The sequence below is a fragment of the Anomaloglossus baeobatrachus genome, chromosome 11, assembly GCF_048569485.1.
Source record: "Anomaloglossus baeobatrachus isolate aAnoBae1 chromosome 11, aAnoBae1.hap1, whole genome shotgun sequence".
NCBI lineage: Eukaryota > Metazoa > Chordata > Amphibia > Anura > Aromobatidae > Anomaloglossus > Anomaloglossus baeobatrachus.
In genome coordinates, this window is record NC_134363.1 from 171806524 (window position 1) to 171822000 (window position 15477).

The 15477-nt window shown below is 50.0% G+C and overlaps 1 protein-coding gene across 1 annotated transcript; it reads left to right on the plus strand.

The window, feature by feature from the left end:
* On the plus strand, positions 1-6530 carry LOC142256387 (uncharacterized). The gene is made up of 3 exons (XM_075328044.1): positions 1-43; positions 5415-5556; positions 5804-6530. The coding sequence occupies exons 1-3, from the start codon at positions 1-3 to the stop codon at positions 6369-6371; spliced, it is 753 nt and encodes a 250-aa protein (XP_075184159.1). The 3' UTR covers positions 6372-6530.
* Positions 6531-15477: the final 8947 nt, after the last annotated feature.

A 15477-nucleotide genomic window follows, 5' to 3' on the forward strand; every position in this document is an offset into this window, starting at 1 on the left:
ATGAGAGGTTTCGTGGTAACGCTCGCCCTCCTGTTCTTTACGGGTAAGAAGCTGTAGCTAAATCATAGTTATCCTTTTATTTTCTGAGTTCAGCCTGTGATATCTAAGACATTTTGTTATTTTGATGGTGATTTACAAGCTTGTTCAAAATGAAAAAAAAAAAATTTCAATACAGCATAGCGCCACGTCTGTCCACAGGCTGAGTGTAGTATTACAACTCAGTGTCATTCACTTTTGTGGAACTTAACTGCAATACCGGAAGCAACCTATGGACAGGTGTGGCGCTATTTCTGTAAAAACTACAATAAATTTCTTATCCTATACAATCCCATTTAGTTCATAGTGAAATTACTTGCATATGTGCTTTACTGTAATGATGTTTACCAAATGTGCTCAAGGCCGACAACCATCTCTCCCATCTCATTCATACCCATGACTACAGCTATTCCTCCTGACCCCACACCCATACACATGAACACTTGGTTTGGTTTGACATTTGTTTGTTTTCAGTCGAGAGAGTGGAGTAAGTCTTTGCCAGACGCCTCTGATAACAAAATGATTGAGAGCTTAAAAAGAACATGTCATTTACCAAAATATGTTTTTGGGTATTTTTATACCCGGTGTAAAAGCCACTGTTCTCCTGAGTCCAGCGCTGTTTTTCTTCTGTTCCTGCGCCTCTCCGTTCCTGAGATATGGCCCCTTCTTCCCTGTGTATAAATCTAGTCGTCTTATACAAGTGGGCGTGATTCTCTACTCTTTTGTGGGCGTATCAACAAGAGTTAAGCCCTCTTGGCTAATAAAGACTAGATTTATATGCAGGGAACAGATGGCCGTATCTCAGGAACAGAGAGGCGCAGGAAAAAAAGAAAAACAGCGCCGGATTCAGGAGAACAGCGGCGTTTCCACCAAGTAAAAAAAATATATGTTAAAGCCTTAAAGGGGTGGTTCACCCATTTTTTTTATTTTCTGTATGAGCTCTACTTACCTTTCTAGGCGTCTTCTCCATTGGCTTCTGTTTCCAGTTCTGGCACTGAGCGGCGCTATCCTGCACGCTCAGTGCCGGTCACATGACCCCCTGGAGCTGTGGCCGCCGGCATCCTCTGACGTCCCGGCATTTCCGGGCTCTCAAACAAGACGGGTACGTCACAGGATGCCGGCGCCACTCAGATTGAGTGACAGGGCTGTGGGCGGTGACTACCGCACGTCACAGCTCAGCATCGAGGGGAGGATCCGGAGGACGTTTGTGTGGAGCCGGCTAGCGTCCTGCAGATGGTGAGACACGGGGCGCCAGTGTGCAGTACAGGGGGGGGGGTCTTCAGCTGAATCCCCCCCTGCACGTATGTGATCACACTGTCCACCCGCCCGCTCTGCTGCGATGTCAGGAGAGCGGCCGGTGTCGGGCAGTGTGATCATGTGCTCCTCCCAGCAGCAAGACACTGACAGGCATGTCACCGCTGTGCTCTGCCATCTGTCCCGCTGCATGGGACCAACTGTCTGCACTCTGTCACCTGCACCACAAGTCACAGAGTGGAGACAGTTGGTGACAGAGCACCTCTGCCCCCCCCTGTTCTTTCCCCACTCTCTTCTCTCCCCCCACTCTTCTCCCCCTCCCCTCTTCCCCCTCTTCTCTGCCCCCCTCTTATCCCTCTCTCCTCTCCCCTCTCTTTTCCCTCGCTCTCTTCCCCCTGCGCTCTCTTTTCCTCCCCCCGCGCTCTCTTTTCCTCCCCCCTGCGCTCTCTTTTCCTCCCCCCTGCGCTCTCTTTTCCTCCCCCCTGCGCTCTCTTTTCCTCCCCCCGCGCTCTCTTTTCCTCCCCCCGCGCTCTCTTTTCCTCCCCCCTGCGCTCTCTTTTCCTCCCCCCTGTGCTCTCTTTTCCTCCCCCCTCGCTCTCTTTTCCTCCCCCCTCGCTCTCTTTTCCTCCCCCCTCGCTCTCTTTTCCTGCCCCCCGCGCTGTCTTTTCCTCCCCCCTCGCTCTCTTTTCCTCCCCCCTCGCTTTCTTTTCCTCCCCCTATTCTTCTCCGCCCCCTCGCTCTCTTCTCCCCCCCCTCGCTCTGTTCTCCCCCCCGCTCGCTCTCTTTTCCTCCCCCCTTCGCTTTCTTTTCCTCCCCCCCCCCTCGCTCTCTCTCTTTTCCCTCGCTCTCTCCTGGCATGGTCAGTACAGAAATCTCTCCATCGTGGAGGGGTGAGAGGGAGTAATAAACATGGAGTCCCTACTGTGTCTGTGTATTTATTTCTAATAAAGTATTTTTCTCTGTGTGGTCTTTTTTTTTTAAACCCTTTATTGGAGATTCTTAATGGCCAGGTCAACCTTGGCCTGACATTAAGAATCTCGGGCTTTATACCAGCGGGTAAAACATAGCTGGTATTAACCCCTTATTACCCAGCGTGCCACCTGCCACCAGGGCCACTGGAAGAGTTGGATACAGCGCCAGAAGATGGCGCTTCTATGAAAGCGCCATTTTCTGGGGCGGCTGTGGACTGCAATTCGCAGCGGGGGGCCCAGAAAGTTTGGGCACCCTTCACTGCGGATTCCAATCCCCAGCTGCCTAGTTGTACCTGGCTGGACTCAAAAATTCGGCGAAGCCCATGTCATTTTTTTTTTAATTATTTCATGAAATTCATGAAATAAAAAAAAAAAAAAAAGGGCTTCTCTATATTTTTGGTTCCCAGCTGGGTACAACTAGGCAGCTGGGGGTTGGGGGCAGCCCGTAGCTGCCTGCTGTACCTGGCTAGCATACAAAAATATGGCGAAGCCCACGTCATTTTCTTAAAAACGTTTTCAGGGAAAAACCTTTATAAAAAAAAAATGCTTCCCTGCATTTCTATTGCCAGTGAAAGTAACACCAAGCAGCGGGGGCTAGCAGCCAGTAGCTGCTTTGGTTACCCTTAGCAACAGAAAATGCAGCGGGAGCCCACAAACAATGTGATTTTTTTGTTTTTTTATTTTTAATGAATTTTTTTAAAAAAAAATCGGCATGGGCTTCGCCCATCGAGCACCAGAGCATTTTACTGCTCAATTCATCCCAAGTAATCAGATGACTCCAGTGTCGGCCGATTACTTGTTCTGTGTCCCCCTGCATCCATCGCAGCGTGTACGGGCTGTGAGGTCAGCTGAGTGGAGACAGTGACATGCTCTGCTCTGACACATAGTGTGCTGCATGTCACTATCTTTCTCCACTCTGGCACTTGTAGTGCAGGTGACCGGATGCTACATGTCACTAACTGTCTCCAATATGGGACTTGTTGTGCAGGTGAGAGTGTATACAGTTGGTACTATGCAGCAGAAATCACAGAGTGGGGCAGTTAGTGACATGTATCATCCGGTCACCTGCACAACAAGTCCCAGAGTGGATACAATGACATGCAGCACACTATGTGTCAGAGCAGAGCATGTCACCAACTTGCTCTGCTCTGTCACCTGCGGTGCTGCATGTCACGTTTTTGCCGCGATTTGGTGCCTTTTTTGCTGCGTTTTTGCTCACTGCGTTTTTAATCAGTGCACAATGCCATTAAAGATTGTTGATGAAAAAAATAAAAAAGGTCTGATGTCATTTCCTTATTCAAAATGTTCATTGTATGCAGGAGAGCAGACAGCAGCTGCAGAACTACAAGGCTCAGCATCCTCCATCCAGGACTGTATGCAGTTTTTTACCCAAAAAGAAAAAAAAATGACGTGGGCTTCGTCATATTTTTGTATGCTAGCCGGGTACAGCAGGCAGGTACGGGCTGCCCCCAACCCCCAGCTGCCTAGTTGTACCCGGCTGGGAACCAAAAATATAGAGAAGCCCTTTTTTTTTTTTTAATTATTTCATGAATTTCATGAAATAATTTAAAAAAAAAATGACGTGAGCTTCGCCTAATTTTGGTGTCCAGCCGGGTACAACTAGGCAGCTGGGGATTGGAATCCACAGTGAAGGGTGCCCAAGCTTTCTGGGCACCCCCACTGCGAATTGCAGTCCGCAGTCACCCCAGAAAATGGCGCTTAAATAGAAGCGCCATCTTCTGGCGCTGTATCCAACTCTTCCACCTGCCCTGATGCCGGGTGGCTAGCCGGGTAATAATGGAGTTAGGGCTAGCTGTATATTATCAGCTAGCCCTAAGCCCGAAATTCATGGTGTCACGCCAATATTAGACATGGCCACCATGAATTTCTAGTAATGATAAAAAAAAAAAAAAAAACACAACACACAGAAAAATATTTTTATTAGAAATAAAAAAAAACACAATTAGTGACTCCATCTTTATTGAAATAAACCCCCCTCCGCAGTAATCCTGGGTTAGGGTCCCGCGACGTCCAATCCGGATCCAATATCATCTGATCGGTTTGCTGGAAGGCAAAGCGATCAGATGATGTGTCAGGTTAAACTACGTGAATCCCATCACACATCAGCTGATTGTATAAAAGCAGATTATACAATCAGCTGAAGCATCAGTGCAAAAAAAAAATAAAAATAAATAAATACTCACGTCTGTGCTGATGACCGGCAGCTCCTGCAGCGATCAGATGAGAGTCTGATCCTGTCCCATCACTGCAGGAGCTGCCGGTAATCAGCTGATGAAGTCCCCTGACGGCAGGATCAGCTGATAGCCGGCCGGGCAAGAAAAAGCCGGCGAGACTATGATCAGCTGATGCGTCAGGTGACTGCATCAGGTGATCCACGACCAGGTCCTGCAAGATTCGTGCGTGCCCCGGGGAGACTGCACACAGCCAGAGCGGCGGGACCGAGACAGGGGCTGGAAGCAGGCATGGCACCGGGACCCTGCAGACAGGTGAGTATGACATACACACACACATACACACTCACTCACACACTGTATATATATACACACACACACTGTATATATGCACACACACACACACACTGTATATACGCGCACACACACTTTCTTCCCCTGGCTGTGTAGAGCTGCTGCTGTCTCTGTGTAATTGATCTCAGTGCACATCCACTGGGAAGAGGCAGGGAGGAGGGTTTGGGTGGGAGCAGAGTGGGTGTATTAGACACAATGGGTGTGTTAGATAAGCCAGACACCGCCCTAGAGCCACAAAGAATTCTGGGACTTGTAGGAACTGAACACAGGAAGTCAGAGGAGAGATTAACCCCATCAGAGCTGGATCCAGCAATGAGAATGTGCTGCTAGTGCACAATGAAAGGTAATTTTGCTGAAAAAACATAATAGATGTGTTGAGGGGCACATATTAGCAAGATTTATCAGAAAAAAAAAATCAGTTTTGGTAACTGGACAACTTCTTTAAATTCAAAACACTCGATCCATATGTTTTGTATCATCAACAGTCGGAGATTTGTGAGGTCCTTCACACACATTAGATGGTCGTCCACTCTTGCCAAAGTTTCTGGATTTGTCTGATCTTAATGTAGTTGAGGATCTTAACACACAACTGTTTTTCTTTTCTCAGGCACACAAGCTCACAATCATTTGCAAAATGACGAACCTAAATCCGCGGTTGAACTTGCCCGGGTAGTTATTGAACATTACCTAAATAAAGTAAATGAAGCTGTCTCACAGGTGGACTCTCCAGATTTTGAAAAGCAGCTTGTGTAAGTGGCCCATGGATTTGTCACTATGGGTATTTCTCTAGAATGGTGTGGCCCGTCTTCACCATTTTACTAATTTCTATGGGTGTTTTAGGCACTTGCATGTCTGGTGAAATGGGTGCTGTAACCCGTGAATCATTCATTTAAGGGTCTCACCTTTATCTTGAGGTTACCATTATTAGTTTAATGTTTTTATTGTATCTTCTAACTCCTTTAGTTGAACTCATTTTATATGTTTTTGCTCCTTCAGCTTAAATATCACAGAGAGGCTTCACACCTTCAGCACGAACGTATTGTATCTGAAGAACCTACTCAAAGAGCATGTTTCTTCCGAGCTGAAGAGAAGCGCCCCTATTATCATGGAAAAGATCCAACCCTTCACCGAAACTTTCCAAAAAAATTGGGCTGAAGATGTGAAGTCTTTCAAAGAGAAGGTGGCCCCATTGGGAGAAGAGCTGAGAAAACAAACCAAAGACAACCTGGAAGCCTTCTACAAGAAACTTCAACCAGCGGCCGAAGATTTAAGAGAGAAGCTGCGTTCTGAGGTCGACTCCCTTCGTGCCAACTTGGCTCCATACACCGATGAGCTGAGGCAGAAGATTATCGAAAAACTGGAAGACGTCAAAGCTAACGCCGGTCCCAAGGCAGAGGAATACAAGGCTCAGATTGCCCAACATCTCGAAACCCTGAAGGAGAAGGTTGGCCCTCTGTTTGCTGATCTAAAAGAACGTCTGTTGCCCCATGCCGAAGAAGCCAAAGCCAAGATCGCCAAACTTTGGGAAGCTGTGAGGGCTAAACTTGCCCAAAGCCAATCTTAAAAAGTTCCCATGTAGTGACTGTGTGATGACATAGGCGTAATCCGTGATTCATCCATAATCTAGTAGTCTACAGTAGAGGAGCATATATAATGAGAGGCCAAGTATAATGTGATGGTTAATGCAGTATCTGATACACCCCGATCACCTCTCCCCAAGACCATGTCACTGTCATCTTTTGCATCTGTTTAAAAATAAAATGCATTGGTAGAACATGATTTCTGTTTGCATTTTGCTATTTTGTGGTAAAAAAAAGTACCTTAAGAGAATAAAGAAAGGTCTTTGGATGGAACAGTTTGCTACCTTGAAATAGGTGGGAGTCGTATACCCGGCACCGTATCAATAAGCTTCAACTGGGTCTCACAGTCACTGGACATCCACAGTGTGCAGACAGCAACATCACAGCGCCTCTCACTGTGTAGTGGCCGTTCTCGGTACTGCAGCTCAGATCACATTCACTTGAATAGGAGCTGAGCTGCAGTACCCAAGAACGGCCCTACAGATTTCATGGAGCTGTTCGGCTTCACACGCTGTGTACATACCAATTAATAACAGCTGATTTAAGAGGGGAGAGTGGTGTAAATAATGACCTATCCTAAGAACATAGAAACCCCACTCTCAGAATAACCCAAGAACTCCCCCAGGAACAACTCTGACCAGGAACATACCCAAAACTTCCCACCAGAGTATAGCAGGGATGCAACAATACCCCGAGCGCCCGAAGCGGGTGCCTGGAGCAGGATACTTGATTGACGATTACAATTATGAGAACTTCAATTGCTGCGCGTTCTCTGCGCTGTGTACAATCCTGATGCCTGGAGGCGGCAGTTCATCTTAGGTTATGGCAGACTGATACTCCGCTCCGCTCCACGTGGGTAGACAGACAGGTTTTAGAGGTTCTCCCAGGGCACGGATACACAAGTTATCCTGGGCGTCCTCCAGTTAGATAGGAGTAAGAACCTGGATGAGTCAGGCAGATACGTCCTCACCCCAGGTAATTATGGAATACTTTCTAAGCTTCATCGATGATATTCTTTTTATATGGTCGGGGGACCAAATTTCTGTTCAAAACTTTTTGGAGGACCTTAATGTAAATGAGTTTCACCTGCAGTTTACCTCCACATTCAGCAAAGAAACAAATTTCCTAGACCTGAAGATATTTATTGAAAATGGGAAAAATTGAAACTAGGACATATAATAAACTGACCAACAGTAACAGCTATATTATTTCCCTAGCTACCGTGTTTTTCCAAAAATAAGACCTCCTCCAAAAATATGCCCTAGCAGTTATTTTCAGCATTTTCGGAGCAAGGCTTAACTATAAGCCCTACCTCGAAAATAGGCCCTAGTCACGGTTCAATAATGAAGTGTCCGTGCAGCTAAAAAAGTTAAAGATACTGCAGGACATTTCATTATAGACAGCGGACAACCCGCAATCACACTCACCAGACGCCAAGCGGGAGGCCCTGCAGTGATCGCACTCCCGCACACATCCGATCTCAAACACACAAACATCGGATCACACACACATCAGATCACAAATATTGGATCACACACACAATCAGATCACACACACAAACATCGGATCACACACACAAACATCGGATCACACACACAAACATCAGATCATACACACTCACCACATCCAGTGACACCGATTTCTTCTCGCCGGCTGAATCCTGAGAGGCTGTGCAGTGGAGCGCAATGACCTGCCACAATGCTAGCTTACAGGACCTGCGGACACGTGACTTCCACCCATTGTTCCCTGTGGCTGTACGCATTCTGTAACACTGGATGTGATGAGTGACTGAGTCTCTGTGCGCCGCCCCCGTGCCAGCAGCCGACGCTGCTCGAGTCCGGACCCCGGGCCTTCAGGGGTGGTGGCTCGAGGGTCTCTGGACCCGGGGGTCTCGCGGACACGCCGAATAAATGGGGGGACGTAGATATACGGGCTAGGCCGTAGTAAGCTCGTGACGCCACCCACGGTGCGTGGTGAGTTGGGACACCACCGCTGCAGTTATGGGGCACCCGGGGAAGATGTTGTGCAGCAAGTTGTTAACCCCTCCGTGGGCAGGGATGATGGCCCCGGGACCTAGTGGCTCGGTGCAGGGGATAGCGACCGCAGGGGGTGTTGGTGTACTCACTGTTAGTAAAACACACAAGTCTCTGGCAAACCAAGGTGATTGTGGCCGGGGCCGCAGCCGGTTGCGTTCAGGTCCCCCACACGGCTGGTGGTTCCTATCCTTTTCTTGCACTTCTTTGTGTAAGGTGGACGTTCCTAGTGTGAAACTCAGGAGTCCACTCCCGGCTGGATGTGGCCTAAGGAGCCGTGCCCGCAGACGCTGGCCTGTGGGATCTATGGGCCTTGGCGGTGACCTCCTATCCCGAATCGGTGGGCTGTTGTCTTCTATGAGGGACTTTGGGTGGGACAGGACCTCTAGTCCTGGCCTCAATCGGTTAATTAAACAGTCCGCTTAGTTCCGGTTTCTGGCTTCAGGGTCCGAGTACCCCCCTTTGTACTACGGTTTCCGGGTCGGTTCCCCGTGTCGGTACCGGCTGGCTACAACCCTGTCCCGGTCCACCTCAGTTCCACCGAGCCATCTTCCCGTCTCCTGCTAACCTGATGGAATACATCCCAAATTGGGGTGCATAGCAAGGTGGAGGTCAACCACCGACCAATTCTTTGTTGAATTGGTCGGTGGTTGACCTCCACCTTGCTATGCACCCCAATTTGGGATGTATTCCATCTGTATAGATTTTGGCGTTTGGTGACTGTTCACATTGGGTCATCAGGCTTTGTCCACAGGCTATATATATACTTCATGCAGCATTTGCTTGGACCTGTCCCGCCCACAGCCATGACTAAGTCATGGGTACGGGACTGCAATAGACCAGGTGAGTGCTGCTGAGAGCAGTTCTGCTATTTATATGTGAGGCCGCATGGCACATTTTATAAAAATATTTTAGTGTAGGACTGCTTCAAATGAGATTTGCCGTGACGTGGCGAAGCAGCTCAAGAAATTGCAATTTTTTGCCAAAAATCTCAAAAAAAAATTTTATAATGCAGTTTGGAATATTTGATGCCTTAGTGCACATTGGTGCTGGCTCTTTGTTGTTTCTTTGTTGAATTGGTCGGTGGTTGACCTCCACCTTGCTATGCACCCCAATTTGGGATGTATTCCATCTGTATAGATTTTGGCGTTTGGTGACTGTTCACATTGGGTCATCAGGCTTTGTCCACAGGCTATATATATACTTCATGCAGCATTTGCTTGGACCTGTCCCGCCCACAGCCATGACTCAGTCATGGGTACGGGACTGCAATAGACCAGGTGAGTGCTGCTGAGAGCAGTTCTGCTATTTATATGTGAGGCCGCATGGCACATTTTATAAAAATATTTTAGTGTAGGACTGCTTCAAATGAGATTTGCCGTGACGTGGCGAAGCAGCTCAAGAAATTGCAATTTTTTGCCAAAAATCTCAAAAAAAATTTTTATAATGCAGTTTGGAATATTTGATGCCTTAGTGCACATTGGTGCTGGCTCTTTGTTGTTTCTTTGTTGAATTGGTCGGTGGTTGACCTCCACCTTGCTATGCACCCCAATTTGGGATGTATTCCATCTGTATAGATTTTGGCGTTTGGTGACTGTTCACATTGGGTCATCAGGCTTTGTCCACAGGCTATATATATACTTCATGCAGCATTTGCTTGGACCTGTCCCGCCCACAGCCATGACTCAGTCATGGGTACGGGACTGCAATAGACCAGGTGAGTGCTGCTGAGAGCAGTTCTGCTATTTATATGTGAGGCCGCATGGCACATTTTATAAAAATATTTTAGTGTAGGACTGCTTCAAATGAGATTTGCCGTGACGTGGCGAAGCAGCTCAAGAAATTGCAATTTTTTGCCAAAAATCTCAAAAAAATTTTTTATAATGCAGTTTGGAATATTTGATGCCTTAGTGCACATTGGTGCTGGCTCTTTGTTGTTTCTTTGTTGAATTGGTCGGTGGTTGACCTCCACCTTGCTATGCACCCCAATTTGGGATGTATTCCATCTGTATAGATTTTGGCGTTTGGTGACTGTTCACATTGGGTCATCAGGCTTTGTCCACAGGCTATATATATACTTCATGCAGCATTTGCTTGGACCTGTCCCGCCCACAGCCATGACTCAGTCATGGGTACGGGACTGCAATAGACCAGGTGAGTGCTGCTGAGAGCAGTTCTGCTATTTATATGTGAGGCCGCATGGCACATTTTATAAAAATATTTTAGTGTAGGACTGCTTCAAATGAGATTTGCCGTGACGTGGCGAAGCAGCTCAAGAAATTGCAATTTTTTGCCAAAAATCTCAAAAAAAATTTTTTATAATGCAGTTTGGAATATTTGATGCCTTAGTGCACATTGGTGCTGGCTCTTTGTTGTTTCTTTACCTCTAACCATGTTCCTCCAAGAATATGACCTCCTACAAAAATAAGCCCTAACGCTTTTTTGGGGGGCAAAACTGTATAAGACAGTGTCTTATGTTTGGAAAAACATGGCAGCTGTCACCTTCCTAGTTGGCTTTTGAATGTTCCCAAGAACCAAATATATGAGAGCACATAGGAACTGCAGTAAGCTAGTGTAAAAAGTTAATTTATCAAATAATTTATAATATAATACCTCCATATAATAGATATATAGAGGGCAGAACTTACTGATATGAGTACTCATAGAAATTAATATTCTGAGTCTGTATTGAACATAGATGCTGACATAGCCTTGTATATACTGTATATTTATTCAATCTGGAAACTTCTAGTGGTTATGTGACGCCCTGGCAATACACCATCTATCACAGGGTTACATTCAGCCGATCTGAAACCCTAGCCACCCCCCTCAGGGCAAGACAGGCACACCAGTGGGCGGGACCAGGTGGTTGAGAAACGCCCACCTAGGGGTCTAGACAGCCTGGGGCAGGAAACACAGGAGTAGAGAGTTTCTAGTTGGAGTTCAAGGAGAGAGGAGTGGAAGCTGTGGCTAGGTGTAGCTCCAGCGAAGGCGAAGCTCAAATTGACTGGTGCCGGGGTTAGAGCCCTGGTGCCTTGGCTGGGTGGCAGATGGTGGTCTCCGTCAGCAGGAGACGGGAAGACGGCAGCCGGAGATCCGAGGTGGACCAGGGTAGGGTTGTAGCCTGCCGGTACCGACACCGGAGAACCGACCCGGAAGCCGTGCACAGAGGGGGTACTTGGACCCTGAAGCCAGGACCGGAACCAACGGCATAGCTAATTAACCATTTGAGGGCAGGATTTTAGGTCCTGGTGTACCGCCCCGTGCTCGGCAGCAGCCGAGCCGCTCGGATCCGGCCCTTCTGGGAGGTGGCTCGAGGGTCGCCGAACCCGGGGGCCTCACGGTCACTTCAAATGTAAAGGGGAGGTGATTGGATGGTGGGTGTAGGACGTGGATGTACGGGTTGGGCCGTACTGAGTTCGTGACGCCACCCACGGTGTGTGGTGATATTGGACACCACCGCTGCAGTTACTGGGCACCCGGGGGAGATGTTGTACAGCAAGTTGTTAACCCCTCCGTGGGCAGGGATGGTGGCCCCGGGACCCATTGGGTGCATGGTGTGGTGGTGCAGGGAGATGGGCGACCGGATGGTGCTGATGTACTCACTATTAGTAAACACACGAGTCTCTGGTAAACCACGGTGATGGGGGTCGGTGCCCGCAGCCGGCTGCGCTCTGGTTCCCCCACCCGGCTGGTGGTCTCTGTCTTTCTCCTGCATATTTTAGAACGGTGGACTGCCTGTGCTTGAAACTCCAGGAGTCCGCTCCCGGCTTGTGATCGCCTAAGGAGCCCTTGCCCGCAGACGCTGGCCCGTGGGATCTCTGAGCCGTGGCGGTAGCCTTTTATCCCCCTCGGTGGGCTGTTGTCTTCAGTCGGGACTTTGGGTGGGACAGGACCTCGAGTCCTGGCCTCAATCAGTTAATTAACTAGTCCCCAGTGGCTTCTGGACCTAGCTTCAGGGTCTGAGTACCCCCCTTTGTGCTCCGATTTCCGAGTCGGTTCCTCGGGTTGGTACCGGCGGGCTACAACCCTGTCCCGGTCCACCTCGGTTCCACCGAGCCATCTTTCCGGCTCCTGCAGACGAGACTGCCATCTGCCTCCTAGCCAAAGGCACCAGGGCTCCAACCCTGGCACCTGTCAGTTTTCCTCAGGCCCTGTCACAGGCCTGACCTCCATTCTCCTTGAACTCTAAACTCAACTCCTTACTTTTCCCACCCCAGGCTATCTGAACTCCTAGGTTGGCGTCTTCCAACCGCCTGGTTCCGCCCCCTGGTGTGTCCATCAAGCTCTGAGGGAGGTGACTAGGATTTAAATGCTTGGTTGTGTGTTACCTGTGAGGGAAGGGTGTAATGCGGGGCCCTATCTGTGACTACCTGGCCTGGCCAGGGCGTCACACTGTCCCAACCAAAGTCCCAAAAGCAAACAACCACCCACAGAGAGGGATAGGGCCACCGCCAGGGCCCGGTAGATCCCACGGGTCAGCGTCAGCGGGCACTGCTCCTCAGGTACACAACAAGCCGGGAGCGGACTCCCGTGTTCCATACCGGGAAGTCTAACACGAACATAAACAGTGCAGAGGGAAAAGACGGCGACCACCAGCCCAGGTGGGGGACCGGAGTACAACCGGTCGCGGCGGCCGGCCACCAGGCCCCTGCCAACGCCTTCCCCTGCACGGAGCCACTGGTTCCCAGGGCAACCATCCCTACCCAGGGAGTTGTTAACATCCAGCTGCCATCACATCTCCCCCGGGTGCCCCACAACAGCAGCGGTGATGCCATGCTTCACCACACACCGTGGGTGGCGTCACAAACTGAATATGTGGCGCCCCTGACCTGGTCAGGTGCCACTGAGTACTGCACCCACGTCTGAGTGGGTACAAACAGGTAAATCCGAAGGCTGACGAGGGTGTGGACACACAAACACGAAGTAACCAGGAACACACACACAGCGTCGAGGTGACCCCTGGGCAGACCCACGTGGGGTCTGAGCTCCCGAGTCTCCGCTAGTGGTGGGTGGTGTAACTAGGCAAAGGAGTTGTGCAATGGCAGTCAGAGGAGGAGGAGTGGAGCAGCCGAGTCTGGAGTGTAGGGCTGAAGAGCAGGACACTACCCAGACCCTGCACCTGCAGTGGCTGCTGGCGGGGGAGAATGGCTACCCAGTAGTGCCGCCTGATATCCACCTAAAGAATTGTGAGGAGGTGACTGAGTAAGGGGACTACCGGTAGGCCAGGCCCGCACGGGAAAACAGGTTCCCAGAGCAGGAACCCATCTACTTGGCCTGCTAAACTTGCTGGTGAGGGTGCTGTATGCACCTCATCAAACAACACAGAGTCCGCAGCCATGCAGCAATGAGGGGGCCCATAAGTAACATAAGGCAAGTGACTCGCACACCCCAGGGCTATGGGACACCTGGTGCCGGGCCGGATTAGTCCGGGGGGTCGTCAGTGGTGGCGGGGCCCGACTCCGTGACCCTGGCGGGAGTCAATTAATGTGGCTTCAGTGTTGGGGTGATTAAAGTTTATAATATTCGTGACGCCACCTGTGGTTTGCGGCTATTAGCCGCCGCTGCTGTATGGGCCTCCGGGGCTGGTGGAATGGCAGCTTGGATGGTTCTGCTCCCCACAGGTGGAGCGGTACCCCGGGGCAACAGTTGGTGCTTGTAAGTGTCTATGGTGCGAAGTAAAGGAGGCAACACCAGGGGGTGCAGTTTCAAGATGTTTACTCACGATGGTTGTTCAACACGGCAGCTGTCCGGTTGCCCACTGGTGTGCTGGAACCCCCTGTCAGGGACCTCCGCCGATCCCGGGTAGTTCTTGGGAATAAAAGCCGGTGCACCCCTCTATTGTGTTCCTTTCTTCAGCTGACTTCTAAGCCTTGCCTTTGCTGGATGAACCTGGCTTGGCCTCCACTACAGCCTCAGGGCCAGGGGCTTGCCTAGTGGGTATTCTACCCCCTTTCCAGAGGTTCTGCTGTGGGCTGTGGCCCGGAGCGCTTGCAACTACCCTGGGCCTCGGTTTTTACCTTTGGAATTGACTTCTCTTCCTCCAGTTTCTAGGGACCGTTACCTGTGTGCAGCTTGATCCCTCCACCTGATATTTCAGTGGAACAGGCCACTAGCCTGAAAGCTGTCTGTGGCCCTGGAATCCCCTCTGTTTTGCTTGGTGTCACCTGGGCCTAGCCGGGCCCCAGGGTCTTCACCAGGAAGCGTCACTTTCTCCTTCTTGCTCCTGACTGACTAGAGCACTTCTCTTCTCCCTCCTTTCAGCTCTCCTCCTTATTTCAGACTGAAACTTGACCTTCCTGTCTCTGCTCTACTCTCGGCTGGCTCCTCCCACCCACCCAGTTGCTAAGCTCTACCCTATGGGAGCAGGGATGGGTCTTACGGCCCCTCCCAGCATGCAGCATGGGAGGGTAGCTGCCACTATCCCCGGTCCCTGTGTGTACCTAACAATGGGTGTAGTGCAGATTTGCCTGTGGACCGGCGTTTACTCCTTTCCTTACCCAGAATGGGACATCACACCTCTGGCTGGGGTGCAATGTTCCTGTGGCGACGGAAGCCTCAGGGGCGCCACACTAGCAGCCAGAATTACTTGGTCCACGCTGTAAGCAAATGGGCCAAAAAGGGGAGAAAAGGTAGAAGCAACTTCGCTGGGTGATCCCGGAAGACTCAAAGTTGGGGTCACCTCAAAGCAAGAAGGGCTAGGAAGTCGAGTCAGCAGTCACCCCTATGTCAGCCTGAAGATACCTGGTTCCACCCTGGTTGCTTACAGTATCGCCCGGGTCAACTCACTGTGACATCTGAAAAAGTGAGTAAAAACCCTGAAAGACATTCTTGGACTGTGTGTGAATTACTCTGCGACCTGTGGTGCTACCACCTACACCTGAGCCCTGGGGCCAGCCTCACTCTCGGGAGGCCACACCATCTAACTGCGTCTACCATCAGCACCAGGCGCTCCCCAAATTGCAGTGGCGGTCACCCCCTGACCGCAAAACTGAGAGTGGCGTCACGATTCCCATAGAAGTTAACCCGACTGACCTGTCACCAGAAGATTCCCAAC